General features: G+C 56.4%; 2 protein-coding genes across 2 annotated transcripts; one reads left to right on the top strand and one right to left on the bottom strand.

Annotated features, from left to right (window-relative positions):
- Nucleotides 1-1,043: 1,043 nt before the first annotated feature.
- On the top strand, nucleotides 1,044-1,921 carry TMEM275 (transmembrane protein 275). The gene has a single exon (XM_036494254.2). The coding sequence runs from the start codon at nucleotides 1,044-1,046 to the stop codon at nucleotides 1,584-1,586; it is 543 nt and encodes a 180-aa protein (XP_036350147.2). The 3' UTR covers nucleotides 1,587-1,921.
- A 16,681-nt stretch (nucleotides 1,922-18,602) lies between these two features.
- DMBX1 (diencephalon/mesencephalon homeobox 1) lies at nucleotides 18,603-23,268 on the bottom strand. Its single transcript, XM_004599425.3, has 4 exons — nucleotides 23,106-23,268; nucleotides 20,609-20,787; nucleotides 20,058-20,412; nucleotides 18,603-19,433 (listed from the first exon to the last, which is right to left on the bottom strand). Exons 1-4 carry the CDS (start codon nucleotides 23,257-23,259, stop codon nucleotides 18,976-18,978), a joined length of 1,146 nt encoding a protein of 381 aa, XP_004599482.2. The 5' UTR covers nucleotides 23,260-23,268; the 3' UTR covers nucleotides 18,603-18,975.
- Between the last annotated feature and the right edge of the window lie 974 nt (nucleotides 23,269-24,242).

The following is a 24,242-nucleotide window of genomic DNA, read 5'->3' as shown; positions in this document are numbered from 1 at the left end:
CCCTGCCCAGGACTCTCACCTGCTGTCATTCCACAATTTGGACACAACTCATAGCTCTGATCTCACCCTTTTGGGAGAATCTCATGTTATAGAAAGGACTTCTCAAATGCCAGTCGTGGGTTGCTAGATTTTGATGACATTCCTCTTGCATTTGAATCCATGTGCAGAACATGGCAATCCAGGCATAGGTCCCAAAACCACAGAATCCCAGAGAGGAATTCTGGGATCCAGTAGCTGGACTTGGAATCCAGGGCCCACAGTAGAATCCTGAGTGGTGGAAATGTAATAGCACACCCGGGCTAGAGAGGGCCCAGGGAGCTTGGGGCTGCTGCAGCCCAACTGGGCCCCACTGGAGACTGTCGGCTCCCACTGGCTGCCTGAACCATCAGGAAGGCCTCCCAATCAAGTGCCACTTACTCAAGGGCTTCAGCTGACATTCAGGAGTATTCATGTCCCTGGTGTGGGCAGCAAGTCCCTTAGGTCCTGGCCTGCAGTCTTGGGCTAGGCTGCTCTGAGCTTGTCTGTTCATCAGGTCGAGATCCAATTCATTGCCAATTCATCTGGTCCAATTCATTGCCAAACCTCCTTCACTTAGGGGAAGAAGTTGTCTAAATTCCAAGAGTGGCTACCTGCTCTCTCATTAGGACTCCTGATGGAGGTGGAGCGGGGGTGGGGGTGGGGTCTCATCTCATGCGCTCTCCTGCAGAGCGTTTAGAGCTGTTCACTTAGTCCAGCAAGGTTACCTGGAGGCGGAGTGGCTGCGTCCACCTGGGACTCAAGAGAAAGTGGAAAGGGAGAGAAGATGGCAGGAGAAAGGACCCCAAGGACTGTGTGCCATATAGACTAAGTTATTGTCTCCCAGAACCAGAGGCAGGGGGCTGGCCAAAAACGTAGCTAGAGATGAGCGTGGGGCTGGAGGCTGAATCGCCCACCGACCCCTCCCTCCTACTGTGTGTCCACAGGACTGCCGTGAATTTGTGGGCCGCTCCTGGTGGACCAGCAGCTGGAGGTCCGCTTGATGTGTGCCGGAAGTGCGTAGGCTGATGTCTTCTGCTGAGAAGAAGCGCCAGGAGCCTCGGGCGCGGGCGCCCAAGGCCCGCGCTCAGGGCTGGCTGCCCGGCCTGCCATCGCCCGCGCTGTGCTGCGCCTGCGGTCTGTGCGTGCTGCTGGCGGGCGTGAACGTGACGCTAGTGGGCGCCTTCACCTCCTTCCTGCCCGGACACAACGCGCCGCTCGTCGTGGGGCCGGTGCTGCTCACCCTGGCTCTGGGCTTCTTCGCTGCCTGCTGCGTGTGTAGCCGCCGGGGTCCCGCGCCCCGGGCGCGCCCGGCAGCGGCAGCCGCGGGATACCCGGGTCAGGGCGGTGGCCGCTCGGGGCGGGTGGCGCTGGAGATGGATAGCAGCGAGCGCACGGCGCAGGACACCACGGCAGTGCAGCTGAGCCCCGCTATGTCGGCTGCGTCCTCTGGCCGCTCCAGTCCGGGGCCCGGGCCCTTCTCTCTGGACGCTCCAGCGCCCGCGGCCGTCTACGCGCCCCGCACCGAAGGGCCCCAGCTCAACCTGCCCCTGGAGCGGGCCTCCCCCTAGCGGACCAGGACCCCGAACGGACTCGTCTGTCTCTGTCCGTTTAGTGCCATTTAAGCATGAACAAGCGACATGCTTTCCGTAAGGATCCAGTGCTGGGCACAGGTGGCCTCATCCGTCCGGCCTGCACACACCTTCTGGAGGAGACAGGTGGAGTGGCTCACGTCCCAGAGCGAGGAGGGAAACCCTGCACCTTACGTGAGGTGTCTGGGCGCTGCTCCGCCTCACCTGCCCCAGACTTGATGTAAATGAGGGCCTGAACCCTGGAACCGAGGCTTCAGCCTCTGCCAGATGGCGTCTGGACACTGAACCGAGATGCCTTCCCTGAGAGGAGTTGGAGTGGGAAGGAGAAGGAAAGAAGCGAGGGGATCAGTGGGGCTGTCCCCACCCCTCACACTGTGACAGCCCTCTCTTCTGTCCCTCACACCTGTATCTGTCCCAACAGAACACTGGGTTTCATGATCAAGGTTGGTTCTGGCTTACAGCAGCATGGGCCCGAGGGTACGGATGCATTGAAAGTACACCCTTCCCTTGCAGAGAAAGTCTTCAGGAAGGCCTCAGGCGTCTTTTGTGGCCCTTCCACCAGCGCCACCCAGGGTGACCATATCATAGGTGGGCCAAGCATTCTGGCCGTTGTGTCTTCTTCAATAAAGCACCATGGAGCCTGGGCCCTGTGACCTGCTGGTCTCTGGCTGAGCATCCTGGGTGCCAGGACCACTCCAGTCTGTGGCCAAACAGCATCCTAGCATCTGCCCCTCTTGGTGACCCAGCAGAGGTTGGCAGGGGAGAGGAGTGGGTAGTTGTGTGAGCAGGTGCAGTAGGCAGGGCAAGGGGGACATAGGTGAACAGAGGCCTGTGGCTGTGGGTATCACTGCCTGGCTCATGTGGGGGCTGGACAGTGGCTGCTTTGGGTAATGCTGTCTGGTGTCCGCCATGTGTGGGAGTGGGAGGTAGCCTTGGCTGTAATTGAGGACATTGCCTCCCAACAGGGATTGAAAGGGGCCAAAGGCTCCCTAGCACTGTGCAAAGGCAAGACCCTTCTTCCAACAGAGTTTGGGTCCTGCCAGTGGTCCCAAATGGGTGCTGGCCACTGCAGGAAGGAATAAGGGTGCAGGGAACCGGGCAAAGGTCCTGCAGCTCTGGCCCAGCCTGTCCTGTCCCTGGGGACAGCCAGGTGAGTCCTGAGCACGGCATGTACTGGCCCACCCCTTGCTGGCTGTCATGACCCCCCTAACTTCATCATCCCCCTTTGTCTTCCCAAGAGTGGCCCCTCGGGTGCTCTGTCTTCCTCCCTCCAACCCCATCTCCACCCCTCCTTGTCTTGGAGGACAGCAGATGGGTCAAAAGTGATGCTGAGTGAGCCAGTTCTGCTCATTCTCGTAGGTCCATGGGCGCCAATCATCCCACCTTGGGTGTATGTGTGTACATGCCTCTCTTCTGGTTCACTGGTCTACAACCTTGGATACCACCTGTTGCCGCAGTGGAGCAGAGGATGAGAGGTGCCACCACAGATGCTGCCTGGGGAGTGGCCCCAGGTTCACCCCCTGCAATGCTAGGCTGAGCCCAACCCCTCTCCTGCTTGCCCGCAGTGCCTGAACTTATTCTCTTGCACCCACAGGGAGTCTTCTCCAGCCTGTCCTGGGAGTCTGGGGCTTATGAGGAAGTGTGAGCACGGGACAAGGGCTGAGGACAGAGGCCCCAGGCCCAACCAACAATGGAAATAAAATGGGGAACTGGAGGCAGGTTAAGCTGCGACCTGAGACAATGGCATCCCATATCAGAATGCTGGTTCTGGGATTCCCAGAAATGCTGGTTCTGGGAGACTAGTGGAAGATGGCCCAAATGCTTGGGCCCTGCTCTCCATGTGGGAAACACAGATAGAGTTCCTGACTCTTGGCTTCCATCTGGCTGTTGCAACTACCTGGAAAGTGAATCAGAGGATAGAAGATCTCTCCCTCTGTCTATATCCTTTTCAAAAACATAAATCAATCTAAAAAGCAATGTGTGATGTGCAAACATTGGCACTGAGTCCCTTCCACTACCACAGCAGCTGGCAATGGCTGTTCCTTTTCTCTGCCTGTTCCCACACAGGCAGCCAGGAAGACTGCACACCCACTGCCCCTGGGCCCGCTGGTTGTTGGGCCAAAAAACAGGTCTGGCCTCTCCAGGCCTACGCGCGCGCGCGCACACACACACACACACAGCTAGGCTGGAGAACCGCTGTGTCCACACCTCTCTGCCACTGCCTCCCAGGCAGACTCCACACCTTGGGAAAACACTGGCAAAGTGGGTTTTTGTTGAAGAGGGGGACATGATTCCACCAGGGTAGGGGCATCATGCTCCTTGGCCCAGGAGGACTTGACTCCCTTCCCAGCCCGCCCGTCCTCAGAGGTCTAGGGGATTGATGCAGGACACAGAACTGCCCCCTCTGGAAGGATGTCTGGAGAGCTCTGGCGTAGCGCAGGGAGGGAGCCAGGACTTGGCATCTCCTCCCTCTCCTCTCAGCAGGAGAAAGGAGGCCTGCCACTTAGAACCATTATTCCTGGGCCCGGGCACGGTGGCCTAGCGGCTAAAGCCCATATGGGCACCGGTTCTAATCCCAGCAGCTCCACTTACCATCCAGCTCCCTGCTTGTGGCCTGGGAAAGCAGTCGAGGACAGCCCAAAGCCTTGGGACCCTGCACCCGCATGGGAGACCTGGAAGAGGTTCCTGGCTCATGGCTCTGGATCGGCACAGCACCAGTCGTTGAAGTCACTTGGGAAGTAAATTATCGGATGGAATATCTTCCTCTCTGTCTCTCCTCCCCTCTGTAATCTGCCTTTCCAATAAAAATAAATAAATCTTTAAAAAAAAAAGAATCGTTATTTCTGGTGAATCCAAATTGTTCCTGAGCCTGGCTGTGTGCCAGGCACCAGAAATGCAGCGCTGAACATGCTCTCGTGGAGTCCCCATTCTGCTTGGGGGAAACAGGACAGAAGGAAGCTAACAAGAGCAACCATTAAGCCATCATGAATGGTGCAAAGCAGAAAACTGCAGTGGAGAGGAATAGTAGTGGAGCTTGTTGGAAGGTTAAGGAGCTCTCAGAGAGTTTCAAGGCAAGCAAGTCTGGAACGAGCAAGCAGTGCAAAAGCCCTAAAGTGAGCTCGAACTTGGCTAGTGTCAGAATAAGAAGCACTGGAGAGATGCGTGGGAGCGTAAAGTAGAGAGGAGAGAGGGGCCAGCTCAGCCTAGGGAACGTTCAGTCAGCAGGGCCAGGAGTTGCTTTATTCTCGGCAAAATGGGAGTCACTGGAGGGTTTTCAGCAGAGATGTGACGTGATCCAATTTATGGTTGTAAACACTGCTCTGCCTACTGTGTGGAAACAGAGTGGTGGGGCAAGAGGGAAGACAAGGGGTGCGCTAGGAGGTTATTGCAGACAGAGCTGCTGGGGGCTGGGAACAGAGCACTTGCTGTGCAGGGACCAGAGCCCCATGGGTAGCTCAGACAGGCACCACCTGTCAGGGGAGTAAAAGAGAACATGGAGCAACATTTGGAATTGTGGTTTGGGTGCCTGGCTGTTTGGTGGAGGATCAGGTTTGGAGGGAAACCCGAAACCATTAGTAAGGCCATTAGTCCAGTGGTACTGTGTGGTGGAAGGAGGGAAGCCCTGAGATGCTTGCTTATGGGGGTGAGAGGGTGGGGGTTAAGCAGTGAGGCCAAATGTGGCAGGCCAGGAACGATACAGAGAACCCTCAAGCTGGAATAGTCTACCCTCGGGATCTAGAGTACAGGGGAGAAGGAGACTCAGACTTGTCCACTTCTGAGTCTTCCCCAGGGGCGTTCCTGGAGGGGGTTGGGGACTAGAAGTAAAGAGTTAGGAAGAAGTGGGTGGAATGTGAGCTCCAAGACTTTGCCTGACTCACTGCTGCACCTTCGTTGCCTCCCTGGCACTAAGCAGGTGCTTTGTATCTGTCCAATGAGTGCAAAAGTAGAAGGAGTGAATTTCACCATGGGGCTAAGATTCCAGGTGACCAATAATGGGGACTTAGCCAGATTCCTGACTGAGCAGGTGGGAAGGAGTAAAAGCTCCTGGGAGGCAGCAGGGAGTCCCCTTGCTAATAACTCAGCTTCCTGCTTCTCTGTGTGAGAGCAGGTCCTGCAGGGATATAGAGCTGGCTGGAAGGGCGTGGATGGACCCTTTGGAGGGCCAGGCTCCTAACAGCAGGTGGCCCAGCAGATGGACTGCACCTGAGAAACTGGCACTGCTGGGGACTGCCACCAGAGGGCACCCTGGACACATGACAGGGGAGAGAGATCCCACAGCCAAGCAGAGGCACAATTCCAATTTTTCTTCTGAGGAATGAGGGGGAACAAGGCAGTGGGGCTGGGGTAGTCACCTGAATTTGCTGAAGTGACTTACCTACCCTGGACCCTGACATTATGCTAGGCCTAGACATGCACATAGCCTTAGCCTTTATCAAGGGTGCAGGACACAAGTCATGAGTCTCGTCACTGAGGCCTGATCGGAGCCTGAGCCCTCCCCCTGCTCCCTATGCAGTCCTGACCTTGTTTTAGCCTGAACATGACCCTGGACTTGCTCTGAGCTCCAACCCTGTCCATTCCACACTGAACCTTGATCTTTATTTCTGACGGGACTCTGACCTGATCCATAGACCAAACCTTGACCTTTAACATTTAACAAACCAGACACAGCGCTGATCATGACACACATTAGCCCCTATTCTGGACAAGGACCAGGTTTGGGAGCAGTCCTGAGCCTGCTCCAGGCACTGAGTCCTGACTCTGATGACAGCCTGACCCTAGTCCTGGACTCTGGGCCTGTTGTGAACAGTGACCCTAGACAAAATCTGAACTTGTAACAGGATTGCAGGCTGAGCCTTGAGCCCTAAGACTTGCTCTTTTTGTCCCATATGGACCACAGGACCTTCTAGTTCAATGTCAAACCTAGCTTCAGCCTCAGAGAAGCTAACCCCTGAGACCACTTCTTGGGAAAGGAGGGATGGGAGGGTGTTACCGCATTACCTCTGGTTCTCAGAATGATCCAGAAATTCGTGGGCATTGAACCCAGAGGGGCCAGGCACAGAAAGGCCGGTGCCAGGCTGTGCAGGGCATCAGACAGGAGGACATCTGGACCCTCTCACTACTGAGGCCAGCTCTGGGAGAAGCTGCACTTCCGGTAGCCTCCCAGGGTGCCCCAGTCCGCCCTCTCTGCTCCCTGGGTTGTGCCTTCCAGGGGAGACGTGAGGGTGAGTCAGGTGAGGGCTACTGAGGGAGAGTGGCACCAGGCAGCGACTGAGGGAGTGGCAGCCTCACCCAGTGCCCTGCTGGGAAAGAGATGGCCTCTTGCCCTGGGAACTCCCTCGGGTCACTCCAAATAGAAGAGGTGACTGACTCTCCAGGTGGTGGCGGCCGCGTCCCAGGAGCAAGGGGCGCTCCTGGCTTCCCAGGCTCGCGGGAAGCCCCACCCCCACACCGGTCCCTACAAATCCCTGGGATCGGCCAAGGTCGGCGCAGCGGTCCCATCTCTGGCTTGCTGAGAGTGCGGCCGCAGGGACGAGGCGCGTCCAGGGCGGCTGAGGCCGGTGCGCACCTTGCGCGGCTGAGGGCCGGGCCTGAGGCGCCCGGCAGCCCGGTGGGGGCGGGGGAGGGGGCGGCTCGAGTCAAAAACGCTGACGCCGAAGACAATGAGCTCTCGGAGGCTGAGGCAACTCATTTGGTCCCGGCCACGCTTTATTAAATTCTCATAAACCTGTCAGGGGGGACAGGGCTCGCTTCAGTTTACCTCATTAGCCCAACACAATGACGGTGGGGGAGGCCGAGGGAGGCGGCGGCGAGGGGCGGCCGTGCTCGGCGCTGAGAACGGAGCCAGCCGCGAAGATAATTGAATTAAGTGGCTTTTGTTAATGGTTTTTAAGACTCCGAAGTGTAAATAACATTTAGGGGCTTTCTTTTAATGGGGCTAGGGTTTTAGAGACCCAAGGAGCTTAAAGGAGGCCCCACCCGGGTCCTGCCATCCCCCGGCCCCCATCCTGCCCACTGGAGCTGCCAGTGGAGAGCTTGGGGGTCTGTCCCTGCCCCTGCCCCAGCAGGCAAGTGAGTTGCCTGGGTAGAGAGCAGGCAGGGAGACTTCCCCCAGGGACGGTGGGGCAGGTGAGTCCACTTCTTCCTGGTGGGTCTTGGAACAGACTGACCAGAAGAAGGCGAGGTTGCAGCAGGCTCCTGGTGCCTGCTTAGGCCAGTCCTCAGATGGCACCGATGGTCCCCTGGCCTGGAACAGCTAAGGATAACACGCAGCGACGACTCCTCTCCCAGACAGGTCAGCGGCATTGGGAGTTTGTGGCCTTAAGGTCCAAGAGCAAAAGGGCACCTCAACACGGGCAATGTGCAGAGGCTGTGACTCGGGTTCCTGGCCTGCCAGCAGAGCCCCAGGTGTCTTGAGGGAGGCTAAGCCGGAGTTGAGCTGTGAGGAGGAGCTACACACTTCTCTGAGGGCACCAGGCCAAGGGCTAACCTAGAATAGGGGCTCCTGGGTTTCCTCAGCCACAGCTTCTCCCTCTTGCACACAGAACCAGATCCAGCAGTTGGATGGGTTGAAGGCAAAGGGTGCTGGACTAAGTCCCAGGAGGCTGGAGGTGAGAGGGGGTGGGGCTGGCCTTGTGCCAGCCCATGAAGGGTTAAGGCGTTAATCGCCCTGCAGGCGACAAAGGGAAGTGGGTTTTCTGATCCAGAAAGGATCAGTCCCTGGGATGCCCCATCAGGCCCTTCAGCGTGAAATTACACCCCAGCAGGGGGGCTCCCCTCCCCCTGCCCCTACTGCTGCCTCTGCTTGGCCCAGGATTAGGGCCTGGAGCCTTAAGCTTAATGGATCCCACCTCCTCTCTGGTCGCTTCTGCCTCTGGAGCTCAAGGCCAGCCTCTGCTGACCGCCTGTCCACCTGGCTGGCTACACACCTGTCTGGTCACCTCTAGCCTCCCACTTGGTGTTTTCCTCCTTCCTGTCCCCCTGATTGAGCTCTGGTCCCAGCCAGGCACCAAGCCCTGATTTACTTCCTGGGTGGGTTTCCCTCCCCCTGATCCGCTGCCACAGCCTTCAACAAGCACCCCATGTGTTCTGTTTGTGGTTCTGTGTGGGTCTGTCTCCTGTGTGCACAGGCATGCTGGGAGTGGGGACTGTTCCACTGTGTGGTACATTTCCAGGGCCTGGACTGCACCTAGTACCTACAAGGTGCCCAGGGAACATGAAGCTGACTGAGCCCCTTGCTGTCCATCTTATGGAGACAAGGGTGTGGTCCTTAAGCTTTGGATGGACAAGAGGAAGCTAAAGTGATAGCAGGTCAAGGCCACTTCCTCAGCAGGAGGACGCAAGGCATGGGCCCTGCGGAAGGCCCAGCCTCCCCTCTGAAGGATGCCAGAACAAGGCAGGTCAGCCAAGGGAAAGGCCCAGGTATGGCCAGAAGGTGCCAGTGGGATCCCTACTCACCCCCACTTGCTCAGGCCCCTGGCCTTCCCCAGCTGAGCATCTCAAGGCCCATCTTCAGCCACAGCTGAGTCCATCTCTAGCATGCGAAGGGGACCCGTTGAGGAAACTGGGGGTGCTTCTCATGGGAAGAGAAAACAGTCAAATCCTTGAAAATCAAGACTATGTAAGGCAGCAGCCTGTGCCCTTACCCTATCCAAGCTATGTGCAGGACAGAGATTCAGGTACAGCCACAGCTTGTCCAAGAGCAAAGCCTTGGCAAGGGCAGGCAGGTTCCCTGAGGTCCTGGCAGGCTTCTGCCTCACACCATTCTGCCAACTTCATCCAACACACTTGGCATGGGGTGAACATGAACTCTGAGCCAGGCTCTGTGCCATGCCAAATCCTGCTCAGATAGCTCCATCTGGCAGTGGCTGAGAACTGTACCCAGTGGCCAGGAAAAGTCCAGAAAGAGAGGCAGGATTCCCTTCCCCTAGAGTAATAAGGAAGGCTTCCTGGAGGGGGTGGCATATGAATGGGTTCTGAAGGGTGAAGAGGCTTTCCCTGTGAGGAAGGGTCAGTAGGAATGAAGACGGATGGGAGAGGGCACAGTGATAGTGGAGGTATCACCCAGTCTACTCTGGCAGCGTGCCCAGTATGGTGTGAACAGACTCTGGCCTGAGAGGAAGCTCCTGGATTACAGACTTCAGCTTTCCAGCAGTGAGATCAGAGCAGCTAGCCCAGAGCTCAATGAGTTCTCCACTGCCTCTTTGGTGTGTGAATGAGTCATATGTTGGGGACTCCTGGGCTGCCTGGAGGATGAAGGAGAGAATCCCCAGACATCCACAGGAGGAGCAACATCCCTGCTCCGCCCCCTCTGCCCTGTCCTCAGCATACTGCCCTGGGCTCTGCAGGAGCCACAGGGAGAAGTGGCTGAGGAGGCAGGTGCAACAGGACCTGCCTAAACAGCAGTAGTTTCTATTCAACAGTCTAGAGGTCATAAGTCAAGGTCAGAAGTTGTCCAAGTCCAATCCCAACTAATACTATAGAAGCCCCAGAGGGTGACCCACAGTCTGGGAGGCAGGTTGGGGTTGGTTAGCTCCATAGTCTTTCCTTAGGTGGCATCTCAAAGACAGATGGAAGCAGGCAAGCCTTTCAGACCTCGTAGGCTCTGCCTCCTGCTAGGGAGTGGCCTCGGTGCCTAAGGCAGGTCCTGCCATTTCTAGGAGAATGGACGCCCCTTCATCTTGCCCCAGCAGGCCAGCAACAACCTCTGCTAGCCTGGATTCTTCCTTATTTCCTGAAGTTCTCCCCTCCAAATTTATTATTTACTTAAACAGCAGAATAATAGAGAAAAGAGAGAAAGTGATTCAAACCTCAAGTGCCTGCAACAACCAGGACTGAGCCAAACCAAAGCCAGGAATCTGGAATCTCATTCAAGTCTCCTATGTCGGTGACAGGGTCCTCAAGCACTTAGGCCACCATCTGCTACCTTCCCAGGGGGCACATTGGCAAGGTGAACAGAAAGGGAGAAGTTGGATCTTGAATGCTGGCGTCACAAGCAGTAGCGTAACCTGGGTCACAGTGCTGCCCTGCTAGGATAACTTTAAGGTCAGAAAGAATGTGCTCCTCCCTCCAAGCTGCCCAGTGCATGGGGTGTGAAAGACTGCGATTGGGTTGGGCACCCTCTGTAAGACCCAGGCTTGCAGGTGTGACAGCCGGCTCAGGTGGGGACAGCAACAAAGAGCTGCTTTGTGTACCCGTGCTCACGCTGACATGCACCCACACACGCCCCACACAAGCTCTTTCCAAGAACAGTTCTTCAGGCCTGGCTGCCAGGATAAAGGAACCACTGGCGGCCGGCCCCCAGGAGGAAATATTGCTCCTGTGGCCTGTGTTGTTCAAAGGGCTTTACGAAATCCCCAGACACCCTTTGGAAAGGATCCCAAGCGGAGGAGGTGCTTTTCCCGCAGCTGGAGGCCTGGGCGAGCGCTGCCTTGGCCTGGAACAGGGAGGGGAATCCGAGGGGCCCAGACAGTGGCAACAGAGTCCGTAGCAGCAGCAGCAGCAGCTTAATCCTTCTTTGCCATTATTAGCTAGATTCCCACAAGCTTGGGGGTATGCAGAGATCCCCCCATTTTACAGATGATGAAACAGGTTCCCAGAGCTCCTTAAGTGACCCACAAAGAGCCAGTGCTCTGTCTGAGCCTGCCCTGGTCCCACTCTGAACTCCAGGCTGACCTCTGATGAGTTGATAGTCTAGCTGGGTCCCTGCTGCCTCCCAGCCTCAGCTTCCTCTTCTGCCAGCTGTGCACGCTGTGAGGTCAGAGCCCTGCAGTATCACCCACCTGCACTACACTACTCTTGTGTGCCACTGATTGAGAATCACTCTTTACCCATGACACAGGGTTGGCGCTCAGAGGGCTGAGTTTATTTATGATTGCCAGTACATGCAGTAGTTTAGTATCATCCAGAATAACAAGCATTTATTGAGCACTTGCTCAATGCCAAGATTTTGAAAATATTTTCAGAGAATCAGACTGAGAGTACCAGACAGGTGACAGACACAGCTTGCATCCATAGCTTCCTCCCCAGATGCCGGCATCCACCAGACTGGGCCAGACTAAAGCCAAAAGTGGAAAATCACCTAGGTGCCCTGCGTGGATGCAGGGATCCAGCTGCTGAGCCATCCTACCTCTCAGGGTGCACATTAGCTGTAATGAGAAGTTAAAGCCAGGAATTGAACCCAGGCACTCCAGTGTGGTGGGCATCCTGACTGGTGACTTAATGACCAGGCCAAACATCCATCCAAATGGCAAATCCTGTGCTGGTGCTTTCCAACTCTGCTCACAAAGAATCCTCATGGGGGCTGGCACTGTGGCACTGGCCCGTGTGGGCATCTGTTTGATTCCTAGATGCTCCACTTCTGATCCAGCTCCCTGCTAAAGCACCTGGGAAAGGAACCGAAGATGGATCAAGCATTTGGGACCCCAGCACCCACGTAAGACACTCAGAAGAAGCTCCTGGCTCCTGACTTCAACCTGGCCCAGCCACACCCATTGTGGCTACTTGGGGCAGTGAACTAAGGGGAAGAAGAGTCTTTCTCTCTCTCTTGCTCTCTTTCTCTCTGTGTAACGCTGCCTTTTCAGCAAATTAAAAGAAAATGAGTCTTTTTTTAAGATTTATTTATTTTTTTATTACAAGGTTAGATATACAGAGAGGAGGAGAAACAGAGAGGAAGATCTTCTGTCCGATGATTCACTTCCCAAGTAACCACAACAGCTGGCGCTCTGCCGATCTGGAGCCAGGAGCCAGGAACTTCCTCCAGGTCTCCCATGCGGTACAGGATCCCAAAGCATTGGGCCATCCTCAACTGCTTTCCCAGGCCACAAGCAGGGAGCTGGATGGTAGGTGGAGCAGCTGGGATTAGAACCAGTGCCCATATGGGATCCCGGCGTGTTCAAGGCGAGGACTTTAGATGCTAGGCCACGCCGCCGGGCCCAGAAAATGGGTCTTGACAGAGGCATTCCCATCAGCCTGCCTTCTAGGGGAGGACACCCAGGAGGTGGTCTGTAGAAGATAGTATGCCAACATTGTGCCCACATCTATCACACTCAGCTGTGCAGAGCCAGGGAAAGGGAGGCCCCAGCTGGAGGAAGATCAGGAAGAGCAGCAAAGGGCTTTCTGGAGACACCAGAGACTGGCTATTTGACATGTGGGGTTGGGTGCCCCGGGGACATGCAAGAGCCCTTGTGGAACAAGTAAGGTCCAGATGACAGCATCGGAATATGAGGCTGCAGAGGGTCACAGGCCCACAAAGGTGGCTCTGGAGGGAGGAAATTGTGAGGGTGTAGGCTCAAGGTGGGCTTGAAGGGGCGTAAGGGTTCACAGAGGTGGGCAGGACGGGCACCAGACTGTGGTATGGGTGTTTGAGCTGTGTTCCCACTAAGCAAGAAGCAGTACGGCCGTATGACTTGGGGACCTGTCTCTGAGCCTTGGCCAGGCTGCCTAGAGGAGCACATGCACAAGGAAGAAAACATGGCTTGGAGTGGGACAGGCACAGAGTGTCTGGGCAACACACCCAGGCTGGTGTCTGAGTCTGAGTCTGTTACAGGGTGGCAGAGGGGTGTACCTGAATAGGAGGGGTAGGGAGACAGTGTGTGGTTTCCATGCAGAAGCCAGCAGGAGAGAGGAGCATGTATGCAGGCACGTGGATGCTGACTGTAGCCGTTGTGTGAGTGCATGCGTCCGTGTGCACCCACACATATGCCCACCTGCCCTCCTGGGTACTGCCCCGCCTTCCCTATTGCTAGGTTCCCAGGTGAGGAGGTCCCATACACTGGCCCAGGCCTTCCTGGGGCCAGGTGTCTCCTCAGAGGTACATTCCCGCCTGCCTTACGGGGAGAGCCCAGGAGCGGGCCCCTGGGCTGCTGGGTGACCCTGGGCCAGTGGTGTCAGGTTCCTGGCAGAGCCCTCCCTCACAGCCCTCTGAGAGCCTTTGTTGGGAGTTCAGACAAACTTGTCAAGGGGGCGGGCAGAAGGCCGCCTCCTAATCGGCTTTCTCAGGAGCAGAAGGAAAGAGAGACTGGGGGTAGGGGCACAGGCCCAGGGCCAGTCAGTGGGAAGAAAGTGGGACTTCTCTCCCCCAGGCCCTCTGGGCTGGTGCCCCTCCATGAAGGCCTTAAAGGACCAAATCCCTGCAGTGAAAGAACACCAAGACCAAGGCCTAAAAAGGGGGGACTTGGAGAAGGGTTTCAGGAGTCCCCCACCTTTCCCATCTTACCCTCCAGGGACATCAACTGCGCTCTGGGCTCCTAACCACTCCATTTGTGGGCTCCCTCAATGCAGCTTCTCTACATCAGCTGGGCATCCAGGGACAACAGAATACAAGGGTTAATGAATCCCACCCACTAGAAGAGGAAACTGACCCAAGAGGGCCCCCAGCAGACCTCTTTCCGCGTCCTGCTCAATGTTGCCCCAAGTCCACTCACTGACCACTGAGAGCAAACTGTGGGTCCTAGGTAAGCCAGGTGCATCCCTGGGCTGGCCTGTTACTAGCTTTTGGTCCTTCACAAGTTATTGGTCTGCTCTGTGCCCAAGTTCCCTCACTGCAAAATGCAAAATAGCACTTGTCTCTCAGGCTTGTTTGAGGGGTAGGTGGCCTCTGACTGGTGTGGTGCCAGTGCCAGGAAAGAGCAATGGGAATGTTTGTCCATCAGCGGCAGAGGCCTACTCACCTCCTCCCTGAAACAGGAAGCCCCTCCAAGCAGCAGGTAAGATTCACTTGCACCTCAGAGCTTTCTGCGATGCTCTCCCAAGGCAAGGGTCCCCATCCACCCACCCTGGTGCCAAACCTTCCTCCCTTTCTATCCTGCAGTTGCCATGGTGATTGTACCTCCTAAATCTTTCCTCCATCCCATCCATCTCTTCTCCCTTCTTCCTTCCCCTATCTCAGACCAATGGCACCTCCGTTCCCTGGATAGGACAATGGCCTCCTTGCTGAGCTCTTTTGACTCTAGCTCCTTTTCATGAACCCCTTCACAGGTGGGTATGCTGGGATGGGAGTTAGGTGTTGCTCAGATCCGGCCATCTGACTTTTCTGCCAGGAATAGCCTGCATGCCCCCACAGCCCTGGTCCCGGGGTTTGAGTCCAAGCCTGGGTCCATTTTCTCTGCTGACAGCCATTCCCTGCCCCAAGAGGGCCTCTGGCCAACTGCTGCTCCCTTTGTGCTGTGCTCTGCCAAAGTGTCGTTTCTCTGGTGCCACTCCCAGTAAGCCCTGGACCAATAGGACTTGGGTCTAAAGCCTCCCACCCACAGGGCCTATCTGACCTCACCTTAGCTAGGGACCCTGTCCGGTACTCCTGCCACTCTGGGTTGTGAACCCCAAATTACCCTGTGTCACAGGTGTCTGAGAGGGGGGTCCACACTTTCTTTCCTTGTTTCTGTGTTTCAAGGGCCAGGGTATACAGCAGGTGCTCAGTCAGTGCATGGTGAATCACGGATTTGACTTTCCCAGTTACCCTCCAGTCTCAGAAGGCGTGTCCCTGAGGACTGAAATTCAAAGAAGGCACTTGGGTGTGCAGGGAGCTCAGGGGGTCCAGGGGTGGCGCAGGGCAGGCAGGCAGCAGTGGAGGCTGGAATCGACATTTGAGCTGTTGTCTCCGCCCAGGGAGGCGGAAGGCAAGGTGAAGGGGGTTGCTTCCCACCCTAATCCTTAGCTCCCACCTCCCTAGCAGACAGGAATGCGTCTCCCAGGGCCTGGGGCCTACCCCAGGCAGCCTGGCAGACAGCTCCCTGCACACTCGCAGCCTGGCAGGCAACTCCCTACACACTCCTCCATGCTGTTGCCTCAGGCTTGCTGGGGTGCCTGGGCAAGGAGCTCCCGGGAGCTGTCCTTTTTCTTGAAATGCAGCAGATTGCACAGCAAGAGCTGAGTGGCATGCTTTTTTTCTGTAGTCTCCGAGGCTCACTGGCATGTGTGAGTGTGTGTGTGTGTGTGTATATGTGTGTGTGTGTACATGCACCCACAGGGGCTGGTGGCCCACGGTTCCCACAGCCTCATACATACTTAGGATAGTGTGTGCACACATCGGTCTCATTGCAGTCAAAAACCCTTCTTCATCTACTTGCTCACCTCTAAGGACAAAGAGTTCCCTCCTTCTGCAATGCTCCACTCTCCCTCCTTATGCCCCCACTGGTGTTAGACCTGAACCAACATCCCTGTCATTCCCCTCTGGCCCTGGCTTTGCCACGTCTCCTGTCCCAGGCTGTGCTGAACAGACCACCCTCCCCATCCACCACCACAACCACCCCAGGTTGCTGATGGAGAGCACCACAAGGCTAGCGAAATGGTCAATTACCACCCTGCCCATTGATGTGGGAGATACAGTGGACAGACCTTGAGCCTCAGCCTGCCTGGTCCACAGCGGGCATCTCTGAGAATGAACACAGACTGAGGACTGTGCTGCTGGGTTCTTTTTTATTAGCCAAGTAGGACAAAGAACAGGTCACAACATCACAGAAAGCAGAGCCAACGGACGGACAGATACATGGGACAGTGTCATGCTGCACTACGCTGGGGCAGGGCAAGGAAGGAGCTGAGAGTCCAGTTATTTCAACTAACAGAATAAATAAATACAGTACACAGTGTTTCTGTCACAGGCTGGCACGACTTCTAAGCACAAATGGGCACAAAACAGCCGGCTTGGGAAGCAGTCCATACAGCCCGCCAGCCCCAGGACAGAGGCGGGGGCCCAGGCCCTGGTCATTCTCTGGGTAGGAATGAGGCAACAGAGGGAGACTTTGGATTGGAAAAGGAAAGAGGCAGGAGGAAGGGACAGCTTGAGCCTGGAGTGGCCGGCAGGTCTGGGAGAGGGGTTCCAGGTTTAGTGCCAGGTATAACGAGCCAGGTACATAAGCCCATGCCCTCAGGTTCCACCAGAATGCACACAGGGCCACTTCCATGCATGTCCTTTCTTGCTCTCCAGGTCCTGCCTGTCCCTGAGGCTGGTGTCGTGAACTGGCCTGAGACCACCCAGGGGTAAAGGACCACATGGACCCTCCCTGTCTTCCCTGGTCCCGTGGTTGGGGTGAGCAAAGTGGGAGGAGCTTTAAAGATCTGAAGGGAACTGGCTGAGCCTCAGGTAGGCCTAGTTCCAGCGTGGCCTTGCACCTCAGGAGGTCAGAGCAGACTTCCTGGAGGATGTGGGCATACCCAGGACTGTTGAATTCTAAGATTACACACACCCAGGGATGGGCAAATGTTCAACTTCATTGCCTTGTCCAGGTGAGACTTTTTCATTTCAGAAACGCCATTTCCAGAGTTGACCTCCAAGGACTGTCTATGGGCCATGGGCCCCAGAACCCTACCCAAGCTCAGACCCCTTCTGTCTCTGCCAGAGTCTTTTCCAATCTCCCAGCACTATGTCTCATCTCTGATGCTCCGGTGCCTGCTGAGTGCCCCTTCCCAACCCCAAGCTCCAGCAGCCAGACACCTCTTGTTCATAAACTCTGCACTGTCCATTTGGTGCTTGCCCCTTGGGGTGAGGACCTTGTGCCTGGGTTCTGCCCACCCCACACATCTGCTGAAGTCAGCGCTCCTTGCCCCACCATCCAGTCTGACCTTAGCCACTTTGTGGAAATACTTTCTGATGTTTCATTTGTTTTCTTTCCAGAGCCTTCTCCATCTGCCCCAGTCCCAGCCTGATGTCCAGGGACTGAGGGCATCAACTGCTCTGCAAGCCATGCCTGCCTGGGCACCTTCTGCAAGGAGAGGCAAGCTGTAAGCAGCTCCACTGCAGGTTGCAAATCGGCTTCTCTAAGCAGGAGGGAGGGGTTCAGTGGGGAGACCATGACCAGGAATCTGCCCCAGTCATTCTCTTCCCTGCACCCAAACCCTCTGAAACCATGCAAAGGTGTGGAAATGGGGTAACTCCAAGGGCTAGCAGTGGAACTCCAGAAAAAAGGACCAAACCAAGTTGTCTGAAGTAGACAAGAGCCATTACATTTCCTGGGAAACTGAGGCAGTGCCCCAGCAAGGCCTGTGTGTACAGCACTTGCTCCAAGAACCTTCTTTGCTGGCTTAACTACAGACTTCTCTCCTGCAAGGTTGTGAGTACAGAACGCAGGCTGGAGAGCCAAACAGAACCATTCAGGCCATCTAACCCCCGTGGGGAATTAGGCCCAGGGAAGCACAGCCTTACCCAAGACCACACAGCTCTGAAAGGGACTTGACTCAACTGAGTCTCCTAGCCATAAACTGGAGCATGCTTTTCCAAGCCAGTGGCCGACAGACAGGAGCCCTCACTTCAACAGGTAGCTCTGACACCAACGGCAGCTGGGGAGGCTGCCCAGCTGTGATGGGGTCTCACTTCTGTTCCTGGCTCAGACGAACCCTGGAATGCCAGGGCATGAGGCTGTGGGCATGCCAGCCCTGTTTTCGTTAACAGGATCCCCTCTCCTGCTCCCAATCTCCTCCCGCCAGGAGAAGTGGGACTCAGCCTCACCTAAAACCACGACAAAGCCTAGGGCCAGCGCTGCAAGGGTGCTGACCATCCGACCACCCACCTTGGCCTGACCTGCCTCCACACTACTTCTGCTCATTCACAGAAACTGGGACCTCCAAGCTAAGGTTTCACATCTCAAACCCCTTTCCAGAGATGTGGTCTGGGGGTGGGGGCAGGGTGCTAGGGACCTGTGCCACCTCCTGCCTCCAGCATGTCTAGCAAGGGGCTCATGGCCCCTGGGCACATGGAACAGAGTAGCTGCCCAGAAAGGGTGCAGGTAGCAGAGGAGATGGGCAGGCAAGGGAGAAGCCAGAGGAAGAAGGCAAAGGGCACAGGAAGAAACAAGACGACTACAACGTAAAAACCCACAACTCCCCCAGCCCCAAAGAAAAACTCAGGGCAGGGTCTGAGACACGGAAGAAAATTGGAGGGGGGCGGATGGAGAGTCCAGAACAGGTGGGGAGAAGGCAACGAGGGGACAGGCACAGTGAGAGAGAGCAAGAGAGAGAGAATGGAACAAGCCAGCTGAGGGGCAGGGACCATGGAGTCAGGTGGGGTCCTGGGGCAGGCGGGCGCCTGAAAATAGAGCTTTATATATTTATATTTATATCTCACATTCCACACATCCACTTACTAGGGGGATGGGAGGGTGGGAGGGAGGAGGCAGATCCGAGGTGGGGGTCTAGCCAGGGAGAGGAAAGCTGGGGACATCCCTGGCCTCTCATCACCTCCCTGGGTCCAGGCAGGGCCATGCAGAGGGTAAGTGGGTCTCACCTCCAGGCTGGGGATCCAGGCTCAGGGCAGGGTGGGACAGAGAGCAGAAGTCCCTGGGCTCCCAACAGTGAACTCCCTGAGAGCCTTCGGGCAAACCACGGGGCTGGGAGGGAGGGGCACCCAAGACCCCCGGCTGGATTGGCGGCGGCCAGTCAGTCAGTTGGGCAGCGTGTCCAGTCCCAGTGAGGCGGCATGCTGCTTGGCTCGGAGCCGCAGGTTCTCGATGCTCGTGGTTTTACTGTTCAGGGCAGCCGAGGCAGGCGCCAGGCCTGCAGGGGGCGCAGGCAGCAGCGGGGACCCCCACACACCCTGGTGGGCAGCAGCTGCTGCTGACAGCGACTGGTAGTAGGACTGGCAGTGCAGTGAGCCTAGCGGGGCCATGTTGACGCCCAGGTAGGGCACGGCGGCAGCGGCGGCGGCGGCAGCAGCAGCGGGGGCAGGGCCCCCCACTTCGAAAGACGAGTAGTGCACTAGGTTGTTAGTGGCAGCCATGTGCTGGCGGAACTGCTCCTGTAGGCGGAAGAGGCTCAGCGGAGACGAGGAGTACGAGTGGGAGGGACCCAGGAGGCCGCCCCCCGGAGCTGTAGGCGCTATGGCTAGGCTGCCTGGAGAATCTGCAAGCAGAGAAGCAAACACCAAGGGCTCAGGAGGAGGGGACCGAGAGGCCAGGAGGGACCCGAGGTACTGTGGACCGGAAGGACTTTGGCTGCCTTCCTGACCACCCCAACTCAGCATCCCTTAGCCTCATCCAGAATCCGGGGCCAGGGGACCTGTGTCTGAGTTCTTGAGTGTATTTTCTTTGCAAGGGCTGTCACCTGCCTGTCCCCTCTCCTGTCCACAGCTCCCATCCCTCCAACTCTAGGGCTTAGTGGCGGGGGCGGAGGAATGACATTTCTCTGGGTGGGACTCTGAGTCTGCACAAGTAAAGCATATGCATAGTGTGTACTGTTCGTGGAACTACTGGGCTTCTTCCAAATGATTAACACATAAGGTTTGCCCTGGATTCCCAAAGTGCCCCTTCCCTGCCAGCCCATCCCTCTCCCAGCACCCTGAGGAACCTACTTCTCTGAGATTCAGCAACAACAGGGTGAACACCAGGCATGGGTCTGCCCCAGCAAATCCTCTCTAGTCGGCCGTGTCCCCTGTGTGCCAGTTGTCAACTAAACCCCTGCCCTGGCCCACACAGCGGGCCCAGGTCCCTGTCCCTGCACTGACCTTCAGCATCCCCTTAGCCTCACCTGCCTTGGGGCTGCCCCTTTTGCAGCCCAGCCCCTTGTTCTCAGCCCCCGGGTTCTTCTCCACTTTGGAATCCTCGGTTGCCACCACTGCCCGGGGCTCCTCCACCTGGTCCAGCTGGTCCTCGGGGGCCGACTCACTGGCCGACTGCTCGGAAAGGCTCAGGTGCAGCTCAGCAGGGGGATCGCCACTGGGCAGGCTGGGGGGCTGCTCGGTCTCCAGCTGCGGGTCTGGGGGAGGAGTCTGGGCCTTGCCTTCACCGTGGGAGCCCTCGGCATCCTTCTGTTTCTGGAGCTGCTCCTTCTGCAGGCTGCGCTGCTTCTTCCGGAATTTAGCCCTGCGGTTCTTGAACCACACCTGGAGATGAGGGGTGGGAGCAGAGCAGCCAAAGGTGGGGAGGAGCAGGTGTGCAGGCCCAGAGTGCTGTGGGAGAGGATTACTGAGAATGCCGCCCCCACCCCTGTATCCTTGATGGCACAGATGGAGAGAGCAATGCCCCTTGCCACTGGGAGAGGATATGCTTCCTCCTGGGAAATGGGGAGCTGAGCCCTACCTGCACCCGGGCCTCGGGCAGGTTTGTACACATGGCCAGCCTCTCACGCATCACCACGTCTGGGTAGTGTGTCTTCTGGAATGTCTTTTCCAGGGCCTCGAGCTGCTGGGCCGTGAATGCTGTGCGGCTGCGCCGTTGCTTGCGGTGCTGGGAACCATAGCGGGCCTCCAAGATGATGTCTTGAAATGTACAGCCGTTGGAGGGCAAGGAGAGGGGGCCCATTTAATTATGGGAAATAGGCCATGCATCTCCTGTCCTGACCTTCTGCAGACACCAAGGCTGCTGCAGGAGCCAGCCCTGGCTTTGCATTCTTGGAAATCATGCATCCCGTCTCTGTGTGACAGGATTATCAAGGCCTCTCCAACTCACCCTCCGCTGCTGGGCCTGCAGAGTGAGATCTAACTGAGCTCTGGAACGGCTCTTGGGCATGTCCCTGATTTGGCAAGAAGGATGGCAGGTGGGCATGGCCCTAAGATTCTTAAAGTCTCATAAGCTGTAAGACACTCTGAGCCTGCATGTCAGATCACACTCGCATCACAAGGTGCTGCTGCCCCATGGCCCTTAAGGTCTGCAGTATGAAGGCTTCCTTAGCATATGATACTCAGCATCCAAGATCTACTCAGGGGAGGGAGGTCTGCTGGGCAGCCTCCACCAGCCCTTGGTTTTCTGTCCCCCATGTGTGACTCTCTCAACCCAGGTGGTCTTCATGGTTCCTCCTGCTATGTCTACTGGGCAGAAAGCCTGGCATGGGCTGGCCCCCCCGAGACTCACAGTAGCCTTGTTGGCACCCACCTTGACCCTCTGGCTGCCACCCTACGGACAGGACAGAGAGACCAGGTTCCAACGGTACAGGCTTCGGAGAGACACGGGGCTGGTGGGCCGTGGATCCTGTGGTCCTGTTCATGTATCGGAACAGGAGAGTCACTTGGGACAGTGGCAATCCAGGGCGGTGTCCAGGCTTCTGCTCTTTCATCTGATCTTCCCTGGCAGTGGTGGGAACTTCCCATCCTACCCAAGTCAACCCTGCCCTGTCTGGAGGGAACCTGAGTCATCTCAGCCTCTAGGCGAAGCCCCCAAGTCCTAGGGACCTGCGAGTCCTCCATAGCACCTGACAGCACTTGGGTGCCCCTGCATCCCCAGACTCCGAGATGCTGTTGCTTCAGTTTAAGCAGGGAAGCCTTGAAACTCCACCCCAGCCAGCCCTAAATGTAACCCAGACGAAGCCCTGAGCTCACACTATTGTGCCTGGAACAGGGAAGGAAGCAGGGACAGGCAGCTCCATTCTGGTTGGGAGGAGAGGCATCCTCTTATCAACTGCATTGGAGGGGGGCCGTTTCATGCCTCCTGCACTTCCCCAAAAAATGACTGACCCCCATGCAAAGGCCCACCAGAGCTTAGCCCATCCTTCTGAAGAGGTGGGGAGTGAGGTAGACTGAACACCCCCTTTCTTCTGACCCATGCTGATCAAGACAGTGTGACCAGAGCCTCCAGTTCACCCCTCAGTCTTGCCCTGGGAGTGGCCATATCCTCCATGTTGGGTAGGTGCCTTCCCAGGCAGGGTCCTCAAAAGCCACCTTGCTCCTGCTCATGCTTGCTGCCTCTATGCTGTGGCTTTTTCACGTCCACAGTAAGCCCTCCATAGTGATGCCAGCCAATTCTGCTGCTCTGAACTGGCCTGTGTGGCACACTGTTAGGCCCTCTCGGGGGTTCCTGGGACCTCTGAAGTCCTTGAGGACTAGGAACACAGGGCTGATCTCACATGGGTCTACCAGCTGTTCAAGGCTTGACCTAGAACAAGACAATCTGGTGGTGTCACCTCCCAGTAAATCAAGCTCCCCACCTATGTCCTGGAATCCTCTCAGTGGACTAGGCAGTAAGTCAGTGGAGGCAGGAGTGAAAAGACAGGGGGCAGCTCCCCCATGGGCACTTGCTGCTATCCTTGGCCTTGGATAATAGCAACTTGGGTTCAGGCACCAGGCTCTGCAAAGCACTTTGAATATTTCATCTCCAACAACCTCCCTCTCCCAGTCCTATAGGATGAATCTGCTCATTGTTCCTTTTGTAAAAGGGAAACTGAAACTTGGGGAAGACAACTGTGGCAGACCCTGTGTCAACTGCAGTCTGACCTCCAGAGTGCCTGCGTTTAGCCATAATGCCATGTTCCCATCCAGACTTAACCTCCTGGGGCCTCAATTTCCTTATGCATGAAACAGAAATAGTTTGGGGACTGAGTGGTTGCTGTGCCCAGATAGAGGGAGCCTCACATGCTGTCTACACAGCCATTTATTCCTCCCTGGGCCTGAAACACTCCAGACTAGGCCTGTACCCTCAACCTCATTCCATGGCATGGAGCAAATGAACATCCCTCATAGGCCAACGGCAGCTCCAGCGCTCAGCTCAGGTGAGGTCTGAGACATCTGGGAATTTCTGAGCCCCCTCCCACCCTCCTGCTCTCTGCACTAACACAGCCTCCTGGTCCCAGCCCCACCGCCCTTACCAGCCAGTCGTTCAGCCAGTGTAAGTGCGTGCACTGATGGCCTGTAGTCAGGGGCGTGCTGGGCCTGCTGGGCCGCCTGCTGGTGCAGATTGTACATGGCGCTGAGTGAGTTCATGGCATGCAGTGAGTAGCCATTGACCCCGTAGTGCTGCATGGTGGCCGCCACCTGCAGACAAGCGGGACAGGAGCTGTAAGGCAGGATCCTCAGACTCTCCCAGGAGGACCCATCTGATTTGGATCCTGGAGGCCCACATCACCATTGTGAGCTTCTGCCTCCCCATCAAAAAGCTACTTGTCTCTGCGTCAGTGAGGGCTCCTGAATTCGCTCGCTCATTTGCTGTCCATGCATGTGTTGATTCAGTCTCAGCACAGGGTTTAATGCCCAGACTGCCTGGGTTGTCTACTACTCAGGAGCTTCGTGGTGTTGAGCACGTCATAAAGGCATTTCCAAGAATTTTGTGGGAAATGTATGTAATGAAAAAGCTGTGCATGGGCTTTCGTTTGTTTCCCACTAAAATAAATGTACCAACCTCTCTTCATTGGATTCCCCAGGCCCTTCCTCACCTGTACCGTCATTCGCTCGCTCACATATGTGCTGTTTATTCCAGCAACACCCACTGAGGTCTCCTAGAGCCAAGCTCAGAGCTGGTTCCCCTTCAAGGCCTAAGCCCCAAAAGTTGTAGGGAAGAACAGTACTGTTCAGCCATTACCCCACAAGGTGCAAACAAACCACGAGCCACAAGCCTCCTCTGCAGGTCAGTCTACTGAGGCTCCGAAAAGGATCAAAGACATGTTCAGGCCACACAGACCATGCAGGTGCTACCCCATCGCTCACAGCTCACGCTTTCACACGTTACTCCAAGGAAGTTATCCTGTTCATCAGACAGCACATGCCTCCTCCAGAGATGGCTCGGAGTAGCACCTGACCCCTATGTCCCATCAGCCCCAGGTGTCCCTATGCCCACACTGTCCTTGGCTGAGCGCCTCCACCAGAAGTGTCTTTTTTGGAGTATGACCCTACACCTGCAAAATCCCAAAGATGTAGGAGTGGGGGCTGTAGGGAAAGGCAGGGACAGTGGCAGGTCCATCAGAACTCACAGAAACAGACCCAGGTATGGTAGCCAAACATCCACAGCA

This window comes from Ochotona princeps, chromosome 2, assembly GCF_030435755.1.
Source record: "Ochotona princeps isolate mOchPri1 chromosome 2, mOchPri1.hap1, whole genome shotgun sequence".
NCBI lineage: Eukaryota > Metazoa > Chordata > Mammalia > Lagomorpha > Ochotonidae > Ochotona > Ochotona princeps.
This window is presented reverse-complemented; position numbering and strand designations above follow the sequence as displayed.

Bases quoted from the DNA above. Each gene is read 5' to 3' on its own strand.
- TMEM275 (XM_036494254.2), top strand. From the start codon at position 1,044: ATGTCTTCTGCTGAGAAGAAGCGCCAGGAGCCTCGGGCGCGGGCGCCC.
- DMBX1 (XM_004599425.3), bottom strand. From the start codon at position 23,259: ATGCAGCACTACGGGGTCAATGGCTACTCACTGCATGCCATGAACTCA. The intron at 20,788-23,105 runs GTAAGGGCGGTG...GTACATTTCAAG, and splicing joins ACTGGCTGAACGACTGGCTG to ACATCATCTTGGAGGCCCGC. The intron at 20,413-20,608 runs GTAGGGCTCAGC...CCTCATCTCCAG, and splicing joins TGCCCGAGGCCCGGGTGCAG to GTGTGGTTCAAGAACCGCAG.